The sequence below is a fragment of the Carcharhinus amblyrhynchos genome, chromosome 9, assembly GCF_965287045.1.
Source record: "Carcharhinus amblyrhynchos chromosome 9, sCarAmb.v2.hapA, whole genome shotgun sequence".
Classification (NCBI taxonomy): domain Eukaryota; kingdom Metazoa; phylum Chordata; class Chondrichthyes; order Carcharhiniformes; family Carcharhinidae; genus Carcharhinus; species Carcharhinus amblyrhynchos.
This window is the reverse complement of record NC_137332.1, coordinates 37,681,270-37,706,871: the sequence shown is the minus strand read 5'-3', so window position 1 is coordinate 37,706,871 and position 25,602 is coordinate 37,681,270. Positions and strand designations below refer to the sequence as shown.

General features: G+C 39.2%; 1 protein-coding gene across 2 annotated transcripts in view; it reads left to right on the top strand.

The window, feature by feature from the left end:
- The window catches only part of osbpl9 (oxysterol binding protein-like 9), a 218,719-nt gene that overhangs the window by 58,019 nt on the left and 135,098 nt on the right, over positions 1 to 25,602 (top strand). For both annotated transcript variants that reach the window (XM_080195474.1, XM_080195473.1), the window contains exon 4: positions 21,191 to 21,267. In XM_080195474.1, coding sequence (XP_080051600.1) covers positions 21,191 to 21,267 — 77 coding nt within the window. The remainder of the gene's footprint in view (positions 1 to 21,190; positions 21,268 to 25,602) is intronic.

Sequence of the window (25,602 nt, the reverse complement as noted above, 5' to 3'; positions counted from 1 at the left end):
ATCTGAGAGTTCATAGTTGATCCATCTGTATACCCAGTTTTTGCATTATATCTTTCAATATCTTTGTTAACAAACATCTATGAGTCTCAGTCTAATTTTAATTGCAGTTTGCAGAAGAGAGTTCCAAACTTCTACCACCCTTTGCATGCTATTATTAATGTATTATTAATTTTCAAGTCTGAAAGATAAGACTCTAATTCTTAGACTATACCTCTTAGTCCAAGATTCTCCAACAGACAGAAGTAATTCTTCATTTTCTTTATCAACCCTATGTATAGATAGAAAAAGGATCAGATGAGTATTCTGTTCTCTGCCAGTGTCTATGCTCCACATAACCTTTCTCACCTGTCCTCCATCCAAGAGGTGAGAGGAGATTCATGTGGAACACCAAGGACAGCATGAATGGTCTTATTTTGGACTGTAGGCTTGACAGACTCCGTGTTGAATGGAGACATGGTATAGGTGTTATAGCACTGTTGAAAAATGAGTATACCCTCCTTTGGCATTTTCATTTCTAGAAAAGATCATCTAGAAAATATAACTTTAGAAGAAGAAAAGAGAGCCATCTCATCTTGGAAACTTCTCATTTTGATATCTTCTATTTGTAGTAACTAATTACTTTCCCAGTTTGTGATTTGCTTTTGTATAACCCTTTTCTGTGCTTCTGATGACTCCTGTATGTCCTGAATAAATACTGCAGTATTTTAATCTAAGAGTTGGTGGTATTTTGTTCATTTGAAGTCAGCTCTTTTAAATTTTAGTTTTTTCAGGATCCCTGACTACATCCAACGTCTGGAACTGAAAGCAGAAAGTTGGTCACTAATATTCTGCAACTTGATATTGGGAATTGCATAAAAGAGGCTGAGGAAAAAATATTTTTTATAAATTTATTATCCATCCCACCTAACATTTTTGTTCTTATTTCAGATTTCCAATATTTTGCTTTTAAAATTAGTTTTCCTTGAATTTGGAAATAGAAATATAATTTAGATGATAGTCAATAAGTGCTCCATATGTTGAACTACATTAACAAAGGTCTCAGCTGAGTTGCATGTTTTCTTAACAGCGTTTAGTTGATAATGATTGCAATGTTATAATTGGCCTTGGATCCCATTGCTAAAGAAGAAGATCTGTACGGTTGTTGCATCTGTTTGCTAACTAATGATAAGAACATAAGAACATAAGAAATAGGAGCAGGAGTAGGCCATCTAGCCCTTCGAGCCTGCCCCGCCATTCAATAAGATCATGGCTGATCTGTCGCTGCTCAGTTCCACTTTCCCGCTTTCTCCCCATAACCCTTAATCCCCTCTCTTATCAAAAACCCATCAACCTGTGTCTTAAAAATATTTAGCGAGGCAGCCTCCACCACTAGGTCAGATTTGGCTGATGTCTCCCACAACTGAATTGTCTGTAATTACTCACCATCTGGGTTTGCACATTTTGAGAGAGGAACAAGGACAAAATTGGGAAGATGGTGTCTGAAATAAGAGAAATTGTCGTAACTGGATTTCTCTGCTGGTTTTCTCCCTTCTGTGGCAGATGGTAAATCCTTGCTGTGGTGCTGTTCTACAGAATAGTTTCACAATCCTGCCTCATCTGATACCCACGGAACTCAAATTTTCAGTAATGACTAGATAACGCTCAGAAGTGAGAAACCAAACCATCCCAAAATGTACTGTCAATTTTTGATGCTTCCAGTTTCAGATCAAGCTATCCAGTATTACAATAAAATTGGAAGACCTAATTTGTGAGAGTAAACCTTGATAAGCTTAATGTAAGTGTCTTGTAGAACTCTTTCAATATTTATAGGATAGTTCACTATCTTTTAAAGTGTCTGTCTGTTTATGATTTATAGACTATATTTTGTTGGAGTAAATAGGGAAAAGAGATATTGGGCCAAGTCTTGCATAAAAATATTGGCATATTAATACATGTATTATTGACCAACAATTTCTGGGGATGAATGACACTCTACATGTTGTGAATCTCTTGAATCCACTGGTTGGTTTATAGTGCTTGGCATTTGGTTAGCATAGATGGATTTTCACCCTTAGCATCCCTGTGATTTTTAAGAAGTTTCTGGACTTGCATACGATTTTCTGATTAAATTTGTCAGAGCAAGTTAGATCTTGTATTTAAGAGTGTAAGTATGTTTTTCAACAATATGGTTTACATTTCCTCATAATTAAGTAATCCATGCCAGCATGAAGTTAGACCTGACCAACAATCAGGCTTGGACTGGTAAGTGGCAAGTAACATTTGCATCACAAGTGTCAGGCCTTGAGTGTCTCCAATAAGAGAGAGAGTTTGATGATCTCCCAGTGATATTCGACTGCATTACCAATTTTCAATTCTCAGCATCTACACCCCAAGGTCACCATTGACTAGAAACTTATCTGCACTAATCACATATATACGCTACAAGAGCTGAGAATGTTGTGGTGAGTAATTCCCCTCTTGACCCCTAAAAGCTATCCAACATCCACAAGACACGAGTCAGGCCTGTGATGGAATACTTCCTACTTGCCTGGATAAGTGCAGGTCCAACAACAATCATCCAGGAAAAGCTGCCTGCTTAGTTGATGAGAGAGGCCCAGTTGAAAAGCTTCAATCTCATTGCTGCATGTATTAAATTTGTTTTTGGAGATGAAATGAAACATTTTTTATTTTTGGTTTCCATCTTTATTTTCCTATCAGTCCAATTTTTATTTCTTTTCTGTATTTTGGTTCAACTTTAATTTACTGTACTCTATTTCACTCTCCATCTCCATCATTCCCCCATTTCTTCCTTGATCCTTAAATCTCGTGAATGATTGGGCCAGTAATCTCATGGCCCATTGCCCCCTCAATACCATTATTTAATTGAGTTAGAGAAAGTTATGGCATAATATTTCTTCAATCAACATTTGGCTTATTGTCCTAACTTTAGATAAGACATGGGGTCTCATGAATGTGCATACAAATCAAAATAATGTGCAACATTTTTATGAAAAAATGCATTCATAAAGATCCCACCAATATTGTTACTAATTCTCAATCATTTGATACAGTTTCATACTGTCTTATAGCTGTACATTAAACCATGTTGAAATATTTGACATTGTCAACCAGCATTGTTATGAGGAAATCATGATTTGAATTCTCGTAAGGTGGCATCATTTCCCCTCTGTTATCTCCCAATCTTGAGTCTCTCTCTGTCTCTTTTGCTGTTTTTATGAAGAGAGTGAATATATCATTTTATACTTATTTTTCATGACTTTAAGAACAGAATATTGCTTATATCCTACCTTGAATGTCCATGCTTCACTGTCGTAAAGGATAATAAGATTTTCAAACTTTAATTTCAGTTGCATTATTATCACATTTGACTTCCTGCTGATCAAGTTTTTTAAATTTCCTGAAACAATTGAAATGATCTGCAAACTGTTTTTGGAGCATCCACCAACCTTTTAATAGACAAAAAAAAAAGTAATTGCTTCAGTAAATGATCCACTGGAACCGTATTGCCATATCTTCACTTTTTGGTGATGGATGTTGCTTAATTTTTTTGATTCCATCATGAAGCCCAGAATTTTCAGCTCAAAGTGATGCAAACAGATAAATGGGGGCATCTTTATGGCGTGTTACTCAAACGATTTGTGACACGTTAACTGTAAAGACGTCAATTACACTTCCATTCTTGAAACATTCCAGGCAGAAGTGACTCTGTAATACCTTAGCTTGCCAGAGTCATAAAGTGCAGTTGGCAGTCTTGAGGACAAAATTGTATGTTGACAGTCAATGTGCATAGTGGATGCATTGGTGGTCATCTTTCCAACTTCAATAGGTTCTGGAATGGTGCCTATATATTGGAAAATAGCAAATGTAATTCTACTATTTTAAGAAAAGGAGAGAGAAAACAAGAACATACCTCTTAGCCTGACATCAGTAGTAGGAAAAATACTAGAAACTATATTCTAAAGGATGTGATAAATTAAGTTGATTTACCAATTATGAAAGGAAAATCATGTTTAATAAACTTATTTGGCTTTTTTCTGAGAATGTTGCTAGCAGGATAGATAAGGGAGAACCAGTTGATGTGGTATATTTGGATTTTCAGAAGACTTTTGACAAGGTGGTCCCACACAGTAGTATGCAGTGTTGGAACTCATAGTATTGGGATTATAATGCTGGCATGGATTGGGAATTAGTCAATGGACAGAAAACAGAAGTAGGGACAAACAGGCCCTTTTTTAGGCTGACTAGTTGGGTACCACAAAGATCAGCGCTCATAAATAGCTGGGGCTCATTCTATATCAATGATTTGGATATAGCTCATTCTATGTCAATAATTTGGATGTGGGAACCAGTTGTAATGTTTCCAAGTTCGTTAGTGACACACAGCCTGGTGGAATTGAGTCATGAAGGAGATTTAGACAGACTGAGTGGAAAATCGCAGAAGGAATATAAAGTGAAGTTATCCACTTTGTTAGGGGAAAAACAGAAGGCATGCATTTCTGAAATGGAAAGAGATTGCTTAGTATTGAAGTCCAAAAGAACCTGGGTGTACTTGTCGCTGAAAGCTAATATGCAGGTGCAGTTAGGAAGGCAAGTGATATATTGGCTTCCGTTACAAGGGGATTTGAGTATAGGAGTAAAGAAATTTTGCTGGAGTCGTATACAACCTTGGCAAGAGCACCCCTGCAATATTGTGTGCAATTTTGATCTTGCACAAGGAAGGATATATTTCCCATAGAGGGAGTGTAACAGAGGTTGACCAGACTAATCCCTGGGATGGCAGATTGTCCCATGAGGTAAGATTGAAGAGACTGGGCGTATAATCTCTAGGGTTTAGAAGAATGAGAGGCAATTTCATTGAAGTGTGCAAAATTCTTACAGGGCTGTACAGCGTGGGTGCAGGAAGGATGTTTCCCCTAATGGAGGGGTCTCAGAATAAGAGGTAGGCCAGTTTGGACCAAGTTGAAAAGGAATTTCTTCAGTCAGTGGATAGTGAATCGTTGAAATTCTCTGCCTCAGAGCTGTGAGTTCAGTTATTCAATATGTTTAAAGCAAAGGTTTCCAACAGATTCCTAGATCCCAATATCATCAAGGGATATGGGGAAGTGTGAGAAGATGGTGTTTAAGGTAGAAAATTGACCACGATAGTGGCTAATGTGATGACCTAAGTTGTGAAGCAGACTTGAGGCATCAAATGGCGTACTTCTGCTCCTATATTCTTGTTGTAGGTAGAGGTTGCAATTTCCAGTGCCAATTTCTGATGTTAAAATGGGTATATAAATTGTTGCAAAACATCAATTTACTTAACATTCAGTTAAGTATAATGCAATTTCTACATGGTTGAGAGTGATGCAGTATTTTACCTACACCTTTGATTGGGGGATGTTGAAGGGAGTTTTCTTTTGAGGCTATGTATAACTAAAACTTAAGCTAAATACAAAGACTCGCGAACTCTGTCCTGATTCGAAGATGTGTCTTTATTGACCAATCGATCCAATGGAAGAATGATATTAGATGGTTCAGCAGTTTACTAGGAGGTGCTGACAAACTCAATACCACTCTAAACATACACTGCTTTGGTAAGGCCAATTATACATTTCTCAGAATCTTAATTCCCACTGTTCCGGTGGGAATAATCCAGTAAATATTAATACAATTCAGTCAATAACCATTCCTGTTACGCAACTCCAGCCAATAGTAATTTACATCTTGACCTCCATAGGATCTTATTTGTCCTTAATTTCAGATACAACCTCCCTTGGTTGCCCAGCAACAAGCAGAGGTTAAAGTAATTATTCCCACAGATTCATATTCAAGTCACTAAGCCAGGCCCTGAGAAATTGCTAGTGTCTGGCAGCAGCTGTGTTATCAGCATGACTATGTGTAGCTCTATTCATTGAGTTGGCATTGGAAGCCATTTTGTTCCCAACATCTAATGATAAAAATGCCCACAATCAACAGTCCACTATGGCTTCCTTTTGAGTGCCTCATCCCATCAAACCTTGCTGGCTTGTTGGCTGAAGAAATAATACATGTTTAAATGAGCAATATTTGCTTAATCAAACTGCCTTTTACACTGACAGTCTCTTGTTAGTACATTCTTTAGTCTGAGACTCCATATCAGTATTGTGCTAATGTTTTTTATATAGTGTGTGTGTGTGTGTGTCTTTTCATTAGCCTAATTTGGCCCACTTAAAACAGGAGGGAGCAGTAAATTAACAATATTGTTAATCCTATAGCAAGGTTTTCCAAACATCTCAAGCCACAGAACCCAAGTGACCTCCCTAATACTCTTACAACGTCAATACCTTTTTGCTGCTACATCCCTCATATTAACCCATGGCCAAACAACCTCCCTTAACATTTAGCTCCTGGAAGTAAAACTCACTTTCGGAGTGGGTAATCTGGTAATAATTACAAAGTTCCGTAACTAATTAAAACAATACTCAAGTCTTACTTGCAATTTTTAATGAGACCAAACAGATCTGGCTCACATGCACCTCACACACGCTGTTGCGCCTCATTCCCCACATCTCCTTTCTCAAACACTTGCACACCACCCCCCCCCCCCCCCCCCCCCATTCTCTCACTCTCCCTCTCACCCCCCCCCCTTTTTTTTCTCTCTCTCCCCCTCCCCCCCTCCCTTTTTCTCTCCCTCTCACCCATGCCTCTGAGATCTGAATTCCCTCTCCCTCCTTTCCCAAAGACACACCACTGCTTCTTGTCACCTCTTCTGGCTGTCTGCTCCTGTCTCTGAATCCATCTTCGCTGTTAGATGCAGGCTTTTCTCCTTAGCAGCAACAACAAGGTAGAATGAATCAAATGAGTCAATTGGAAAAAAGTCTTTCAGATCACTGGATGCTCATATCACCCTATCAGCACCCAGTGCTCCAAGAGACCGGGCTCTGATTGGCCTATTTCATTGCTGCAGTTACTTTTGAAATTGGTCTGTTACTTCTTTCAGACTGCCATCTGCAAGTTACTTGGCGGCCACCAGCTTTGCAGATCTTCTGGAAGCCATTCACAGACCCCAGTTTGAAAACACCTACTTCATGCTATCAGGCATTCCCCTTTTAAATGGACCAGACTAGCTGGAGCTTCTAAAATGTGATTAACATCCAATTGTTAGTGGAAAATGCCCATTGTAAGGCAAATTTTCTACGTGTAAGAACACTAGGGTATATAATGTAAAATTTACAGAGTGCTGGATAAATCAGGATAATCTACAGATTGACAATTTGTCAGTGCCTTTTAACCTAGGTGATGAAATCATTCAGTATGGGATTTCATTTCGCCTGAATGGACAAATGCAATTAAATAGCGGAATTAAGAATCTACTAATTACCATGAAACAATTGTCGATAGTTGGAAAAACCCATCTATGTCACTAATGTCCTTTTAGGGAAGGAAATCTGCTGCCCTTACCTGGTCTAGCCTACACGTGACTCCAGAGCCACAGCATTGTGGTTGATTCCCAATTGCCCTTTGAAATGGCCTAGCAAGCCACTCAATTCTAAGGCAACTAGGGATGGGCAGTGAATGCTGGCCAGCCAGAGACCCCATGTCCTATGAATGAATAAAATAAGTATAACTGTAAAACACCTAAAAAGAGAGAAGGTCACAGCTAACATCAGAACTGCAGCTGTAGTCTGCTGTGAGAGCCATTTTCCACCTTTGCTGAAACAGAAGACTATTTGCCAGATGTGGTTACCTTGTTGTAATTATTTTCTCCTTAGTAACTCCGAGTTACTTAATACTGGATGTTGTCTGGAAAAAGGGGTGCTTCAGAGATCAGGAAAACCTGGGTAGTTTTGGGGACAAAGGGATAGGCTAATGTAAAATGGTATGTATAGCAATCAGTATCCCTAAATGGTGTTGGACTATTATAGTCATTCTTGAAGTGTATTTTTTCTTTTAATAAATATTCTCAATTAATTGTTCATATAATGACTAGACTGCTTCCTAACTGGATTGAACATTGTTCCTTACATAATACAAAAAAAAAACATACTTCACTATGAACTGGTGTTCCAAATTACCCTTCTGGGACTTGGGATACCTTCTCATTTGAAATCAATGTGGTTTGTTACAAGAGAGATGCACAAGCCAACACAATATAGCACTTGGGACATTTGGTGATGCAAACTAAGTTTTTAAATGGGATAGAGAAAATCAAATTAAAAATAGTGAAATAATGAAAATCAATATTTGGAATGATTATTTTGGGAAGGGTAATTTGATGAGTCATGTGACAGCTAGATGGTCCCTGAAATAATTTTTCTTGTGACGAATTATACTATATCGGTAAAACAAGAATCTTAATTTTTTTTCTGGGTGTGTACGTAAATTAATGTTTGATCCTTTAGCGTAACATAATTTGTATCATATTTACATTAAATTCCTGTCTCTGCTGTTTTGACATTATTTCATTTAAATAAACTATGCACACACAAGAAGCCTGTAGAGGAAGTTAAACCCCAAAGTGCAAATTTGGTGATGAAAGGAAAAGGCAATTTGGCTATTTCTGTCTCTTTGCATTGCATGTGAATGTAGGTAGCCAATTACGCAGGTATCTTCGCTATTTGTTTGGCTGATGCTGGGTGGAATTGCACTCTGCACTTAACTTTCTATTTGAGTTTGGAAATGTGGTTTTGCTGTACAAATGGTAACAATTGCTGGTGCAGCTTTTGAGGCCTCACATAGAATTGCATAGGTATTGCAGCACAGAGATAAGTAATTTTACCTGACTGGTCTGTACCAGAATCCATTCAAATCACCTTCCAACCCAATTCACCTAAAGCTACCAGCATATCCTTCTAATTCTTTCTCCTCCTGTAGTTATCTAGCTTTCCTTTTAAATACATCAATGTGTTAGTGCAAGTGGGCGAAACGACCACTATGGACTCGGGGTGAAGTTCAATAACGGCACAGCTTTATTTTCTTTTACGTCGATGGAGAAGCGCAGTCAGGACATACAATCAGTCTGTCCTGAAAGCGCTCTAATGGCCCCTTGCAGTGGGCTATAGTTATACCTGAACTTCGGTGCAGTATGTGATTCAAATGCTAATACTTTGTTTACAGTATTCGACCTTAGCCATCCTGTCTCGATGTTTTCAAGTGTTGAGGAAATTGTTTTAAATGTGTGTTAATCATTTTGTCTGGTTATTAATGGTCTAGAATCTCTGGGGTTTGAACCATAGGTATGTCATTGATCTCAAAAGAGGTTTTGAGGGGCCAGGAATGTTTCCTTAGCTATGCTAATTTTAGGTGTCTCCATGGGTTGTTTGACTGTTTTAGAAGTGCTGATTTTGATGGGGTGGGGATGTAGTTCCTGTAGGTGCCATCCTGTCCAGCTTCCCTTGTGTGCTAGCCCTCATTTGCATTCTAAAAGCATGCTCTTGCCTGCTAATTGGTGTCTGTTACTTTGATTTTTATTGGAGGCTTTGAGTGTAACTTTAGCCTGCTTCCATATTGTGTGCCCAGTTTCATAAAATTTGTTGTCCGATAACAAGTGCTACTTGCCTCAGCAGATAAAACTGAACAGTTTGACAACCAACTGATCAGAACCCATTTGTTAATGGAAGTGGACAATTAAACAACTCGCTGAAGGAGGACATTCCACAAATATTCCTATCATCAATGATGAGGAGCCCAGCATTACTGTGCAAAAATAAGACTGAAGCATTTGCAACAATTTTCAAGTGCAAAGCAGGTGATCCAATGGGGCACCTCTTAACTTCCCCAGAAGTTGCCAGTCTTCAGCCAATTCAATTCACTCCACGTTATAACAAGAAACAGCTGAAAACACTGAATACTGCAAAGGCTGTGGGTTCTGATCATATTCCACCAATAGTACCAAAGACTGTGTTCCAGAACTTGCCTCATCCTTGGCCAAGCTTTTCCAGTACAGTTACAACACTAGCATCTAACCAATTGGGAAAATTACTCAGGTATGTCTTATACACAAAGCAGACAAATCCAACCTAGTCAATTACCAACTCACCAGCCTACACTTGATCATCAGTAAAGTGATGGGAGGTGTCATCAACAGTGCAAATAAAGTTGCACTTACTCAGCAATAATCTGTTCACAGGCATTCATTTTAGCTTTCACTAAGGTGAACAGTTCATGATCTCATCACAACATTGGTCCAAACATAGATAGGAAAGCTGAACTTTGGAGCAGCTTTGATTGTGGCATCAAGGAGTCATCAGAGAACTAGTGTCAATGGGAATTGGGGGGAAAACCCTGTTAGTTGGAATCAAACTAGCGCAAAGGAATCTGGCTGTTAAAAGTCAGTTTTCAGTTCCAGGACACCACTGCAGGAGTTGCTTAGGGTAGTGTCCTAGGCCGAAGCATCTTCAGTTGCTTCATCTATTACTTTCCTTCCATCATAAGGTCAAAAGTGGGAATGTTTGCTGATGTTGTGGCTCCTAAGATACTGAAGCAATCCATATTCAATGCCAAGACAATACCCAAGCTTAGGCTGACAAGTGGCAAATAACATTCACACCACAAGTGCCAGACACTGACCCACTCTGAGAATTTAATCACGTCCCTTGACATTCAATGGCATTGCCATCACTGAAAGTGCTACTATGAACATCCTGGGGGTTACCATTGATCAGAAACTGAACTGGACTAGCTATATAATACCATGGCTATACAAGCAAGTCAGAGGAAAGTAAGTAATCCTATGGTGCATAACACACCACTTGATTCCCCGAAAGCCTGTCCACAATCTACAAGGCATAAGTCCAGAATGTGATGGAATACTCTCCTTTTGCCTGGATCAGTGCAGCCCCAACAACATTTAAGAAACTTGACACCATCCAGGACAAAGCAAACTGCTTGATTTGCACACCTTCCACAAGCATTTACACACTTCACCACTATGCACAGTGGCAACAATGTGTACCATCTACAAGATGCACTGTGGGAACTCATCAATACTTACACAGCACCTTCCAAACACATAACCACTACCCACCTTGAAGGAAAAGGGCAGCAGGCACATAGGAACACTGCCACCTGGAGGTTCCCCTCCAAGCCCCACACTATCCTGATTTGGAAATATATCACTGTTCCTTCACTGTCGCTGTGTCAAAATCTTGGAACTGCTTCCTTAGCAGAACTGTAAACCTACCTACACCTCATGGACTGCAGCACCCACATCCCAAGAATAAATTTGGGAAGAAAAAGCCTGATTTTTTTTGTTTTTCTATTTTTGAGGTCTATTGATTCTAACAATAGCGTCCTGTTGAACTTCTCAGTTTGGTTTTTCAGAAGGTGTCTTTTTTTTTTGTCCAATCTGTATCTGATGAGAATGTATTACATTAATTTGAATCATAAGCAGATGTTGCAATGTGGAAAGGGATAGCTTAACTGGAATGTGCCTTTATTTAAAAGAAACAATCCAGTGGAATAGCTGTTGTAATAAGTTTTTTTTCCCTCGGGTATTATACTTTTATAACAGTATTATAAAAAATATAACAGCATTTTTTTTTGGTGTTCCTGACTTAGTCTTTAAGATGTTGCATTAAAATTACAAGTGGTAGAAAAAGTTCAATAGCATGTGAGAGGATCTTTATTAAAATGGACAAATTTAATGACAAATGTTACATAAATTTATTCTAAAATAATAGAATTTACAGATCATCCTAATCTATTGGATCAGTTGTTTTAACCAATTATCGCATTTTGTTTCCGAAATGCTCATCTTAAATATCTGGAATTGAATTTTAGTTTATTGCACAGAAAGAGGCTAGTTGGCCCACCGTGGCTGTGTGATATTATTGTGCAGTTAAGAAATGTATTTTTATTATTTTCCTTGTAAGTGGTATGTTTAAAATTCAGCTTTTATATGATACCAATTTATCTGCAAACAAGGCACTCCATGCTGAGAAAGCAGGAGAATAATTGGTTTTGGATAATGGGGTGTTTGTTTTATTCTGAGTTAATGAATTTTTGTTTAATTTGGTTTCTCCCCAGGGGTTTGAGTGGGATTTTGATTAGGTTGATTTGACAACGGCAGAGTAATGTGACTGTTTCAAAAAAAATCTTAAACAGCCAGTTTATTGCCTTATCCTGAAAGAAACAGGATTCTCTGTCTGTGTCTCTCTCTCTCTCTCTCTCTTGAAATGTTCAAAGGCTCTAGGACTGTTAACAGGGGCAGCATGGTGGCTTAGTGGTATCTAGCAGCATCAGAGACCTGTGTTTGATTGCTAGCTTGGGTCACTGTCTGTGTGGAGTCTTCATGTTCTCCCCAGAACTAATGCTAAAATAGAAAAACTGTTGGGGCCTAGTTGGGCTTTGTAACATTCTTTGGGGTTTCTGCTCTGGTAGACTGTGTGCCAGCCAAAAATGAGTCACCCACCTGATCCCAGTTTTCAGCATTTGGTCCACAGCTTTGCAGGCTTTTCCACTTCAGATGCATATCTAGACACCCTTTTTAAAAGACTTCAGGGTTTCTGCCCGTACTACCTTCCAGACCCCCACAACCGACTATATGAAAAATAATTCCTCATCTCTCCTAGTAGAACAGCACTGGAAATAGCCATGTGGGATCACGCCTTGCTAAAATCCACGTAGACCATATCAGCTGCACTAATCTCCTCATTCCTGCTTGTTACTTCCTCAAAATATTCAACTAAATTAGTCAAACACAATTTCCCTTAAATCCATGCTGACTGTCCTTAATTAATCTGTGCCTTTCTTAGTGAGATTTTCCTGTTGCTCTGATGAACTGACCTGTAACAATTCAGTCTATCACATGCTCCCTTTGTACAAAGGTACAAGGTTGGGAAACTTGCGTTCCTCCAGCACCGCACCCGTATCTGGTATTAGAAGATTATAGTCAGACCCTCCACTATTTCCTCCCAAGCTTCTCTTATTAGGCTGGAGTATGTTTCATCCAACCCTGGTGATTTATCCATTGACAATAATGCTAGTCCCCTTAATTCTTCCTTTCCCTTTATTTATCACATCCAATATTTCACACTTCTCCTCCTTGACTACAATATCTACATTGTCCCTCTCTTGTGACAATACCCACATTCTCCATTTCCAAGAAGCTTACCTTTTTTGGCTTTATATGGGTGCTACTCTTTATTCATAAATCATCTTTAGGTTTTCATTGATTTTTGCTTTCCTAATTTCCTTTTCGATTTCACCCTCTATTTTCTCTACTCCTCTTGGCAATATAACGCTGTTTTACTCAACAAGAGACAGGTAATACAATTTGAAAAATAAGCCAAAACATGATTTATGATGAAGTAAATTTTTGGCCAGTTATTTTGGTACAGTTACTAATTGCTCCTTTTGATAAATACATGCTATATGTGTAATTCATTTCCATTTCATCTTGGTGTATTAAAAAAATTTCCATCTGTGTCCTCCCTGTTTGTGTCCAGAATATAATAGTGTATTTGTTCAGTTACTGTAAGTTGCGGTATTTGATAGTACAACTTGCATTTATATAGAGCTTTTTGTATAAAACATTCCATGACAGGAGTGGGATCAGATCACGTTTGTCCTAGGCTAAAGTATTGCGCATAATCGGCTCATACGCAAGTTTTCAAAAAAGGAGAAGGAAAGATAACTAATGGTTTGAACATAAAGAGAAAGCCCTTCAACAGAAAATTACCTATCACAGGAGCAAGGATGTCTGTAGCATCTCACTTCAAAATAACCTTAACAATTAGACTTAATGGTGGGATCCAGACAATTCACTTTAGGTTCTTGCAGTTTGAAGAGTTAGGTTTTCCCTTTCTAACCAATTATATTTTAATTGACTTGAGGCTTTACTTATTAGCAGTGTTGCTGTGGCCGTAAAAGAACATCTGAATAAAATGTTGTGCATAAAATGCATATAATGGTTCCTTTACTTATGGTTTATTGTGAACCTCTACACCGGATATCCATTCTTAAGTGGCACATAGATGTGTAAAGAAAGAACAGAAGGCATTGATTTAAATCGATTCAAAATGAATTTAAACAATATATGAATAGGAGCTTCTTTATTCAGCAGCAGATGTTTGGAATAATCTGCCAGAAGGAGAAGATTCAAGCCATTGGAATCATTTAGTGCAATGTATTCAGTGGGGCCTCTGAGGTTTTTCCTTGTGTATTTTGCAACCACTAACTAAGTTAAAACATTCCAATGATTAATTATCTACATTCTAATCACAAGATCCACATGTGATCTGTTGGTGGACTGACTGGGGAGTGAACCTTGTCTTTTTGTGTATGAACAAACAAAAGTATATTTCAAATGGTGAAATGCAGGAGATATTTCAAGCTTTTGAGTTACTTCCTTCGTTTTTAAGTTAATGAAAGCATAAACGTAGAAATATGAGCAGAAGAGAAGCCAAACTATAACACTAAATAGTGAATAATTTTCAACTGGCCACTGGAACATAAAATTGGCTTTTGTAGGTTGAAAATTACACCTCATATATTGGTCTGCAATTTATAGCAATAATAATAAGGCTATCAATGTTCACTATTATTGAGTAAATTGGACAGTAACCTCTGGCACCTGCACATGCAGACAAAAATGGAAATCTGGAAATTGCTATCCAATTTGCTCCAACATTCCCTACACAAGTATTTCACTGAGGCACACTGCATTCAAACAAATGAAAGGCATGAAGCTGCAATAACTTACCCAATAAGATGCCCACAAAATACACCAGAGGAAGCTCGGACTTGTGTGTTCAAGTGTAATGGAGTAATAATCTTATTTGCTGACAGATAATCCCTTTGGCCCTGAAAATTAAGTTTTGGAAATGTGGAGACCTATTCCTTAAGAACTTAATTATTGTTGGAGAAATTAAATTTGAGTTCAAATAAAATCTATTTTTTATCTTTCTCTGTGACTTTGACCTTTCTTAATTCGGTCTTTATTTCCTTTCCTTTAGTTTACTTTCTGTACATGATTTTAACTTCCATTTCCTGCTTCAGACTCTGCAGCTGGAATTTTACAGGTTTGTGATGGTTCTGTCCACTGGCTGGAAAGTTGTTGGGAGAGCCCTGTCTTGGCCAGTCATGTAAATCCTGCCTGGACCTTAAGATCTTTGGGCAATTAACTGCACGTAGCTGTAGCTTCAGCTCCTTCAGAAAGGATGTTCCACTCCTAAGCTGTTGATTCAGAGGACTGGCAGCTCTTCAGACCCAGCAACAGTATGTAGCACTGCTGGAACTGCAGCTGGTCAGCCAGCATGGAGGAATCCCTGGAATCCAGGTGAGTTTATAGAGCTTGTGGGGGACCTGTCAGGCAGACCCAGTGAGGGGTGGGTTGACCAGAGGGCAAGGGCAGATGGTTTTCAGCATTGGCTTTAGGAGAGCCTCTGTCTGCAGGCTCACAGGAAGGCTGCCAGCACATACCTGCCTTGCTGTGTAGCAAAGTGCCCGCCTGCTGCTGGTAAGTTACCAGTGCTGGTAGGCAGAGGCCCTTAATTGGCCTCATAAGGACCCAAGGGTGAGAGGGCCATCACCATTAGCTCCCCAGATAACTACCTTTAACTACCTTTAATGTGTTATAAGGAAATATTGAATGAATTCTGCTTTGGTATGAGGAAAATAAATCACCAAAAGCACAAAGAGATCTCAACATTTAAAAAAAAAAGTTAGCTTATATATTGCATCTTTCACAACTTTAGGGTGTACCTGTACTCACTGTTTAAACGTAACAATACAACAAGCAATTTGCACGTGTTGAACTCCCACAAACAGTAATAAGATAATAACCAGATAATCTTTTTATTGATATTGGTCAGCACTGAGATGCTACAGACTGGGCCTTAGTTTTATGTCTCACCTGAATGGTGACATTTTTGACAGTGCACCACTCCTTTAGTACTTGGATGTAGTGCCAGCCTTGATTAATTTCTCACGCCTTTGGAGTGGGACTTGAAAACACAACCTTCCAGCTCAGAAGTGAATATGTTACCAACTGAGCCATGACTCGCACATAAAGGAAAACTGCATATTGGAAAATGAGCCGGAGTTATATTAAAGAGAAAATGCTAGAAATACTCAGCACTTCAGGCAGCATATGGGATAAGAGCAACAGCGTTAAATTTTCAGGTCAGTAACCTGTCTTTAGATTTTCAGCACACACAGTATTTTGCTTGTGAAGCAAGCCTGAATAGTTGATTGTTACTATAGTTATAGCTTAATAACTGTCAAAGTTATCTTAGTTGGGCGGCATGGTGGCATTGCTGCCTCAAAGTGCCAGGTACCTGGATTCAGTTTTGGCCTCAGGTGATCATCTTGAGGAGTTTGCATGTTCTTCCCTGGGTTTCCTCTAGGTGCTTGGGTTTCCTCCCACATTCCAAAATGTGTGGGTTAGGTTGATTTTGACCATGCTAAATTGTGTTAAAATAGAATCAGAGTCCCTACAGTGCAGAAGAAGTGCAGTGCACTCAACCCATCAAGCTGCACTGACAACAATCCCACCCAGCTCCTATCCCTGTAACTCCATTTATTTACCCTGCTAATCCCCCTGACATTCTGGGACAATGGAGTACTGTGTGCAGTTTTGGTCACTGCACTTACGCAAGAATATTTTGGCCTTGGAGGGAGTGCAAAGGAGGTTTACTAGGCTGATGCTGGAGTTGAGGAGGTTGAACTATGAGGAGAGGCTGAATAAACTAGGCTTGTACTCGTACTTGTTAGAGTTTAGAAGAATGAGGAGAGATCTCATTGAGACATATAAGATGATGAATGGGATGGATAAGATAGAGGTGGAGAGGCTCTTCCCGCTCAGAAAGAACAGTAGGACTAGAGGGCACAGCCTCAAGATAAAGGGGGGGCAGTTTAGAACGGAGTTGAGGAGGAACTTCTTCACTCAAAGGGTGGTGAATCTCTGGAATTCTCTGCCCGTTGAAGTGGAGGAGGCTGCCATGCTAAATATATTTAAGACGCGGGTAGATAGGTTTTTGATAGGCAAGGGGATTAAGGGCAGGAAAGTGGAACTGAGCCACGACAGATCAGCCATGGTCTTATTGAATGGCGGGGCAGGCTCGAAGGGCTAGATGGCCTACTCCTGCTCCTATTTCTTACGTTCTTATACAATTTAGCATGGCCAATCCACCTAACCTGCACATCTTTGGAGCAAACTCCACATAGTCACCCAAGGCTGGAATTGAACCTGGGTTCCTGGTGCTGTGAGGCAGCAGTGTTAACCACTGTGCCACCCATTAATAGTTAGGATTTTTAAAATTATGTCTTGCATTTCATTATTTGTGCTGGGATTTTGAGATTCTGTTCTGCAATTCATTGCAGTATTTTTGTTAAAATTGAAATGCGGTGCCAGTGATGTATTGGGAAATGTAATGTGATGTTGCAAAATAAATGTCTGCATTGAAGAAATAATAATTGATGTAATTGCTGTAATTTGATTCAGTACTTGATCTACAACTGAATAGGAGAAAATAATTTTGTCCCTGTATAAATTGAGCCAGCATGCAATAACCATATAATTTATTTTTGAACACCTAAAATACTTTTGCCAAAGTATTTTTTAAAAGTAGTTGGTTATAACAGCCTGACTTATAGTGAATTTGCCATAGATTGAATCCAAATTTGGTGTCAGATAAACCAAAATCCAATCTGGGGTTTCACTAATAGCTGCTAGTTTGTATTTGTTATAAACTTCTTCAGCTATTTGATATTAAAAATGGCTATGCTGATTTACAGAATTAAAATTGTTTTTATCTTTTGAGTGAATCCAAATTTTGTTTAAACCAAGGCCCTATCAGTTAACTTGCGTTAGACATAACGGGATTTCTGCTGGTGTAGAGGCCGATATGTAACCCTCCAAACAATATCAAATTATCTTTTGCTATTTTGCGATTTTGTTGCGCTCAAATGAATAAGTTTGTGTTTTTCTACATTACAACAAGAAACAAGTCAGGAATATTTAATTGGCGCTTTGGGACATCCTGAGTGTGAGATCTTGAATTAGTGCAGATGTTCTTAACTCTGCTTTAGAGAGTATATTGGAGAGAATTTGAAGAATGTGCTTTATATACTAGAGATTATTGAATGCCACTGTTGGGAATTTGAAGTGGAGATGAAGGTGTTGGACTGGGGTAAGCACAGTAAGAAGTCTCTCAGCACCAGGTTAAAGTCCAACAGGTTTATTTGGCAGCACTAGCTTTCAGAGCCTCAAGCTCTTCCTTCAGATAAGTGAGGACTTGTGTTCACAAACAAGGCATATAAAGTCACAAACTCGATTTACAAGATAATGGTTGGAATGCGAGTCTTTAAGACTTGATTACCTGTAAAGATACAGGTAATGTGAGTGGAGAGAGGGTTAAGCACAGGTTAACGAGATGCGTATTGTCTTCAGCCAGAATTGTTAGTGAGATTTTGCAAGTCCAGGCAAATTGTAGGGGTTACAGATAGTGTGACATGAACCCAAGATCCTGGCTGATGCCGTCCTCCTGTGCAGAATTTGGCTATCAGTTTCTGCTCAGTGATTCTGCGTTGTTGTGTACCATGAAGGCTGCCTTGGAGAATGCTTAGTCAAAGATCAGAGGCTGAATGCCCAAGACTGCTGAAGTGTTCCTGGATTGGAAGGGAATATTCCTACCTGGTGATTGTTGTGCAGTGTTCACTCTTTCGTTGTCATAGCATCTGCATGGTCTCCCCAGTGTACCATGCTATGGGAACATCATTTCCTTCAGCGTAGTTGTCACATGACAATGCAGAAACTGATAGCCAAGTTCCCCACACGAGGACGGCCTCAACCAGGATCTTGGGTTGATGTCACACTGTGTAATCCCCACGACTTGCCTGGGTTGCAAAATCTGACTAACTATCCTGACTGGAGACAATCTACATCTCTTTAACCTGTGCTTATCCCTCTCTCCACTTGCATTGTCTGTACCTTTTAAGACTTGATTACCTGTAAAGACTTGCATTCCAACCATTATCTTGTAAATCGAGTTTGTGCCTTTTATATGCCCTGTTTGTGAACACAACTCCTCACACACCTGAAGGGGCTTGAGGCTCCGAAAGCTAATGTGGCTAAATAAACCTGTTGGACTTTAACCTGGTGTTGTGAGACTTTTTACTGGGAATTTGAAGAGCAGGCAGTGTGCAAATATAAACTTGTAAATATTGGGTGTTTGTTTTTAAGACTTGTTCTCTAAAGTGCCTAGTTAATGCAGTGCATGTATTTTAAACCATACCACTGAAATTGTTTCCAGTAATCCACCTTAATTTTTTAAGACCTTTTATATGTTGCTCAAGATACAGGATCGAATGGAGCAGATGCCAAGCTTTTATTGGCATAGTTAGAACAAATAATCAAATCTTGGTTCAAGAAACACTTAGGGGAGGTGGATTGAGTTCCATAGAGTAGTGATGAGACGGTTGGAAGCTTTGTTGCCAGTAGTGGAACTAAGTGATGGCAGATGCACAGGTCAGAGTTGAGGGATGCAGGAGGGGACAAAAGGCTTGGGAGGCTTATAGAAATTGGGCAAGTTGAGGCCCTGATAGAATTATGTTGATGGAGATTTTAAATTCTCTACATTAAGCCAACAATGTTGGTGGTGATGGGAAGGTTTGGTGTAAAACAGGATATAGACATTGAAATTTTGGACATGGTGTTGTGCTTTATGGGAGTTAAACGTAACAAGCAAGGAGAAGTTTACAGGAAATCACTTTAAAGATAATAAGGAAATGGTTAAGGGTGTTATGACGAGGAGAGAAGGATGAAGTGGCTCCCTTCTATTCAACCTCCTTGGTTGGTCACAACAAAGACCTAAGTTTTTTTTTTCACAAAGATAGCTTTTCTGCATCCAAATGTATGGTGACTGTGTGAAGTTTGTGTTCTCCCCATGTCTGCATGAGTCTCCGCCCACAGTCCAAAGATGTTGCCCCCCCACCCAACGGATGTGTAGATTAGGGGGATTAATGGGATAAATGTGTGGGTTACAGGGAAAGAGATTGGCCTGGGTAAGATGTTCTGTTGGCGAATTGGTGTGGACTCAATGGGCCAAATGGCCTCCTGCACTGTAGGGATTCTATGATTTAACTGTTTATGAAGTGGGCAATAAGGAGTCAATCAAATGAGGTTTTCTTCAGTTAAAGGGCAAATTTATTAACCCGAGGAGGGGGGGGAAATTAAAATATGATGACACACACACACACACACACACACACACACACACACACACACACACACACACACACACACACACACACACACCAGAAATAAGGGAAGCTGCAGCCCAATAAAAAAAAGTTAAAAGAATATATGGTTAAATGCCCTTTGATTTTCCTTGAAGTGTAGATTTTAAACATTGTAGACAGTTTAGGATAGCTGGCTTCTTGGATGCAGTCAGATGTTGAAAATGCTGCAATTACTAATGAGATCTCAATTTGTTGGCAGGTTTCTGATAGCTGACTTCTTGTACTTTTGTTCCAAAAGAGAGAGAACGCGAGAGTGCAGCTTTTCGACCTTTTTTTTCCTACTGAAAACTTTCTCCATAACTCCATGTCACTTGCAGTCTCTGCAGTAACTGTTGACTGCCCTGTTCTCCTTTGCCCATTATGTATTTCCAAGGGCTTTTGGGTGGGTCTGTTTGCAGCAGCCATTCTTTCAATATCCAGTACTTTGCATTTTAATGCATCTAAGACAATGATGAATATTGATAAATCTTTGAATTATAGGAAATGGCCTTCTCTTCACATTTCCACAAGGGTGTCTTGTTTACAATATCACTTCCTTCTTGGAAGTTGGCCTTACGTTTTTAAGTAGTTTATTCTGTCTCATTTCAAATGGGCTAAGTGCTCTTTCAGAGGCGTAGACTTGATGGGCCAAATGGATTCCTTTTGCACTGTTCTATGGTTCAATGAAGATGCTTGGATGACACATGGGATATGGTGTTTGAAGCACAGTAGGCCTGAAAGTGCAATCCTTCACTTAGTTCATGCAAGGTCAGTGCTAAATGATTCAGAATGCATTTGGATGTAAGATCTGTTAGGGGAAATTTCATCAATCTAGATTAGATTTTCTAGGGAAAAATGAACTGCTTCAAAGGACAATCCTGTGACAGACTCAAATTATGAGTGGACCGAATTGGAGATAAAATAATACAACTAGAACCCTATTGTCTCCATTAGTTCAATTAAAGTTTTAACAAAATTTCACTTTTTTTTTTGCATGTTGTCACAGCTCGGGATGCTGATGAGAGAGAGCAGTGGATTCATGCGTTAGAGGAAACCATTCTCCGCCACACTCTGCAGCTTAGGGTAAGTTCTTCGTATTGGGTTTTAAAATTGCATCATCTCTATGGGTATTCATTTCTGTAATATTTTGAGCAAAGTTATGCTGTGGAAGTTGTTTTGAAAAGGAGTGTGGTGTTGAAAATGAGTGCTTGTGCATCAGCAACTAATTGCTCTTATAATAGAGTATAGTGATGAATGGGAGCTCTGACTTTTGAGTGTGTCACTGTAGATTGATACTTGGAGTCAAAATTCATGCAAGTTGCTTTGGAGGGAGAAGCTTATTGTGCTCCTCCTGTTGGACAGCTTTGAGCCTGAGGATTTTTTTGAATGACTGGGATTTCTAATTGAGAGAAGAAAAGCTAAATGCTGCCTTGTTGGCAAGGACAGTCACTCTTACCTCGCCTCTGGAGTTCAGCTGTGTTTTGTCCACATTTGAACCAAGGCTGTAATGAGGCCAGAAGCTGAGTGACCCTGCTGGGACCCGAACTGAGCATCGCTGATCAGTTTATTACTGAATAACCACCAACAAAACCCTGTAATGCCTCAATGTTTCAGTTCAGTATTTTTTCCACTGTCAATACTCAAAAATGTCATCCAAGAGTCATTTTGGCCTCAATATTTATGGGGAAGCTGGGAGAGAGCAATGCACATGTTAGCAGCTGAGAAACCTGGAAGTATTAGGAAGGCAGAGGAATCTGTTGAAATTGAACATCAAGAACTCATTAGGATGTTTTTAACACTGTTTTCCACTCCCCACCTACCAACTGTGGCAGCTGGCGCATTGAATGTTGTGAAAGAGTTTTGCATTTGGAGCTACAGATACCTAAGATAGACAGTCAATTATTTGTAAGTAGTTTTAAAGAAGCAACTGTTTACAAATACTGCATTAATCAGTTAATTAGACAGAATAGGTATGCAACCCATGACACTTGGAGCATTTACTGATCTGAACCCAGAGGATTCTCCTGTCTGTTCGAAACGTTAAGAAACATTTAGCTTGGTTTTCATCTTCCAGCTGACTGATGAGCACTGTCCCCCCTCACCAGCACTGTCCCCTAACTCTAAGAACTTTGTTAATAGACCTCTCCTGGGAGATTCTGACCAGTGGATACAAGACCCAAAATGTCAGGATGGTTACCACCTCCCCTGTTCAAGATCAGGTTTTTAGTTGACATCTTATTGAGGGTCATTTCCTAACCCCTTCTAAACACTTGCATATATAAGTAAGTACACAAGATGCCATCATCCTAACTTGGGAATTTCAACACGGCAACCTGAACCAAGTGACCCTGACCTTTCCAGATACTATTTAGAATCCAAAGAGATAATCAATGCTGTTGAGCTAATCTCACAGAAGTTCTATACTATGCCAAAAATAGCAGTTTACTAAAAACCTTGGTCGGCTGCCAGATAGAAAAGCTTGTTGTAGGAAGCAATTAACTAACCAGTGAGGATGGTCCCTGGCTATTGAGGAGATCGAGCTTTAATGTGTAAGCAGAGGCTTGTACCATGCAATGAGGACAGAGGGAGTGATCACGGGTGTTGTAAGAGGAAGGGGAGCTTCAACTGCCTTAAGAGGGAGACACAGAGACACTGGAATTTGAGGAGATCACAGCACTTTGGGTTTCAACCCCTTGTGAAGGCTGGCAATGGTAAACGGTTTCAAAACCTCAGACAATGTTCAGCCATTTGAATCATTTCCTTTTCTTGACCAGAACTGTGTTAACCTTGGCTCAGTGATATCATCTTCAATCAGAAGGTTGTGGGCTTAAATGTCACTCCAGAAACTTGAGAGCATTATTTAGGCTGAAATGCACAATACTGAATAAATGTTGCATTAGAGGTTGTGCCATTTTTCAGATAAGATATTCAACTGAAGCCCTATCTACCATCTCGGGTGTATATAAAAGATCCTGTGGCATTATCCCAAGGAAAATAAAAGTGTTCTTCTAATGTCCTGGCCAATATTGATCCCTCAATCAACAACACTAAAACACGTTATTTGGTCATTGCTGTTTGTAGTTCCTGCGTGTGTGCAAATTGATTGCTGCCTTTCCCTTCATTACAAGAGTTTCTGAACTTTAAATGTTCTTGATGGCTGTAGAGTGCTTTTTGATGTTATGAAAGGTGCAATATACTTTTTCCATGCAAGATCTTGTTCTGAGGTAGTGGTTCTTCCATCATGTTTATACATCTAGGAAATTTCTTGTTTTATGTGCCCAGTTACATGTTTAGATTCTTGGATGGTGCATTTTTAATATATTAAAGCAGTTCTGTGAAAGCCTTTGAAATGTGCTTATTTTCTATCGGACTTTGATCTTGAAAAGTCATTGACCTACAGTTGTGACTGGTGCCCATGTATGGGTTTTCTTTGTTTTTTGGTTGACTAAGGGCGGAATTCTCCAACCCCTCCTGCAACCAGGATTTCCATTCCTGTTGCTGTGCATGGAAATTTGGCTGAGTGCCAAACTTCCCTCCCCTTCCTGCTGGCCAGAGGAATGGGCCACGCAAGACCAGAGAATTCCGATGCAAGTTCCAGTCATGGGTGGTGATAGTCACCAGCTTCCAATGCATGATTGAATCTCTTGGATATTTTCTAATCTGTTGACAAGTAATTGCATAGGCATAAAACTTGCTTTCAGGCTCAGCAAAAATGATTGTTGTCACCATTTCATTAAGGCAGTCTTCCAAGCAAGAAAGATGTTCCCCAACCTAGACATGGAGAGGATGTTTCCTCTTGTAGGGTTATCTATAACAAGCGGTTATGTCAATGGTAGCAGATTTAAAACAAAAACTCAAATGATGCTTTCATTCCTAAGATCTGTCACTGACTTAATGCAGTCAAGTTGGATGTTAAAAACCCATGGTATTTCTTCAATAAAAGGTCTTTTTCTCGTCCTCTGAAATATTAGAGAATATCTTTGCTCTTCAGTAACAAATTCTGTTGCTATTTCTGCAGCTGTCAAAGAATGATTAATTATTTATGATGACAGAATGAAGGTAAAATCAATCAGGAAATGCTTGCATCATCAACTGCTGGTTTGTATCTGATCCAAATGTTTGAGGGCTTAGTTTTTATAGTGTGGCATATGACAGGAAATGTGGTGAAATTGCAAAAACTTTTAGTGTATAACTTTGGAAGGATTATCCATCTTATTTCAGTGATAAGATGGAAATTACATCAACCAACATACGAACATTGAACCTGGATTTTGCAGTCTGTCAACAAAATGAATTGTGAATATCATTCATTTGCCTCAATGACAACTTCCTATAGACATTTATGGACCTTTTTGAGTGGTAATTCATGGTTGAGATTCTGAAAACAGCACAACACCCTCTACTGTGAGCAGGGCAAGCAACAGCATGTCTCCTCAATGAATCAGATTGAAGAATCCTCACTCAGGCATGAGGTCCAAATCAAAATGTGTAGTTTACCATATTTGATTCCATGTAAAATCATCTACAGCAAGCAAAATCGAGAGGGGGGAAAGGTGAAATTTAAGAGATAAATGAAATAGTGTTTTTAAAAAATATATTAAATTCTTCAACAATTAAAATCTGAAGAAATGAGACTTTTTAATTTTCAAGGGCAGAGATGTTGGGTGGAATTTTCCCATCCCACCCGCCACAGGACAGTGGGGGGGAGAACCATGTAAAGATCTATTGTCCACAGGTGGGATTTTCTGGTCTTGGGATGAGCGCAGCCGGAAAATCCCACTCATCATTTGTCAGTAATTATAACTTCTGTTGTTAAAAAAACAGGCAAGACCCTAATCTTTTCTGACCCGTTTTGTTTTGTTCGTTCATGGGATGTGAGCATTGTTGTTGCCCATTCCTAATTGCCCTTGAAGATGGTGGTGAACCTCATTGAACCACCACAGTCCATGTAGTGTAGATACACTACAGTGCTGTTAGGAAGAGTTACAGATTTTGATCCAGTGACAGTGAATGAAGAGTGTTCAAGTTAATATGGTATGTGATTTGGAGGAGAACCTGGAAGTGATAATGTTCCTATGTGTCTGATGCTTTTATTCTTCTAGATGTTGAAAGTTGTGGGTTTGGAAAGTTGTCAAAGGAACCTTGGCAAGCTGTTGCAATGCATAGTTCTATAGTACACACTTTACCATTTGTGTGCTGGTGGTGGAGTGAATGTTTAAGGTTTAGTATGTATCTAGTGAGTAAGTACCAATTAATGTGCTGAACGTATACCTTGGTGGAATTAGATTTTTTTTTTGCTATCCTTAGCATTTCGATAGGCTGATTCTGTATTTTATATTTGAAAAAAGTCGAGTCAAATTTTGGGTCTGTTGTTTTGGATCTCAATTTTCAAATTTATATTGTTTTGTTTTGGGTCAG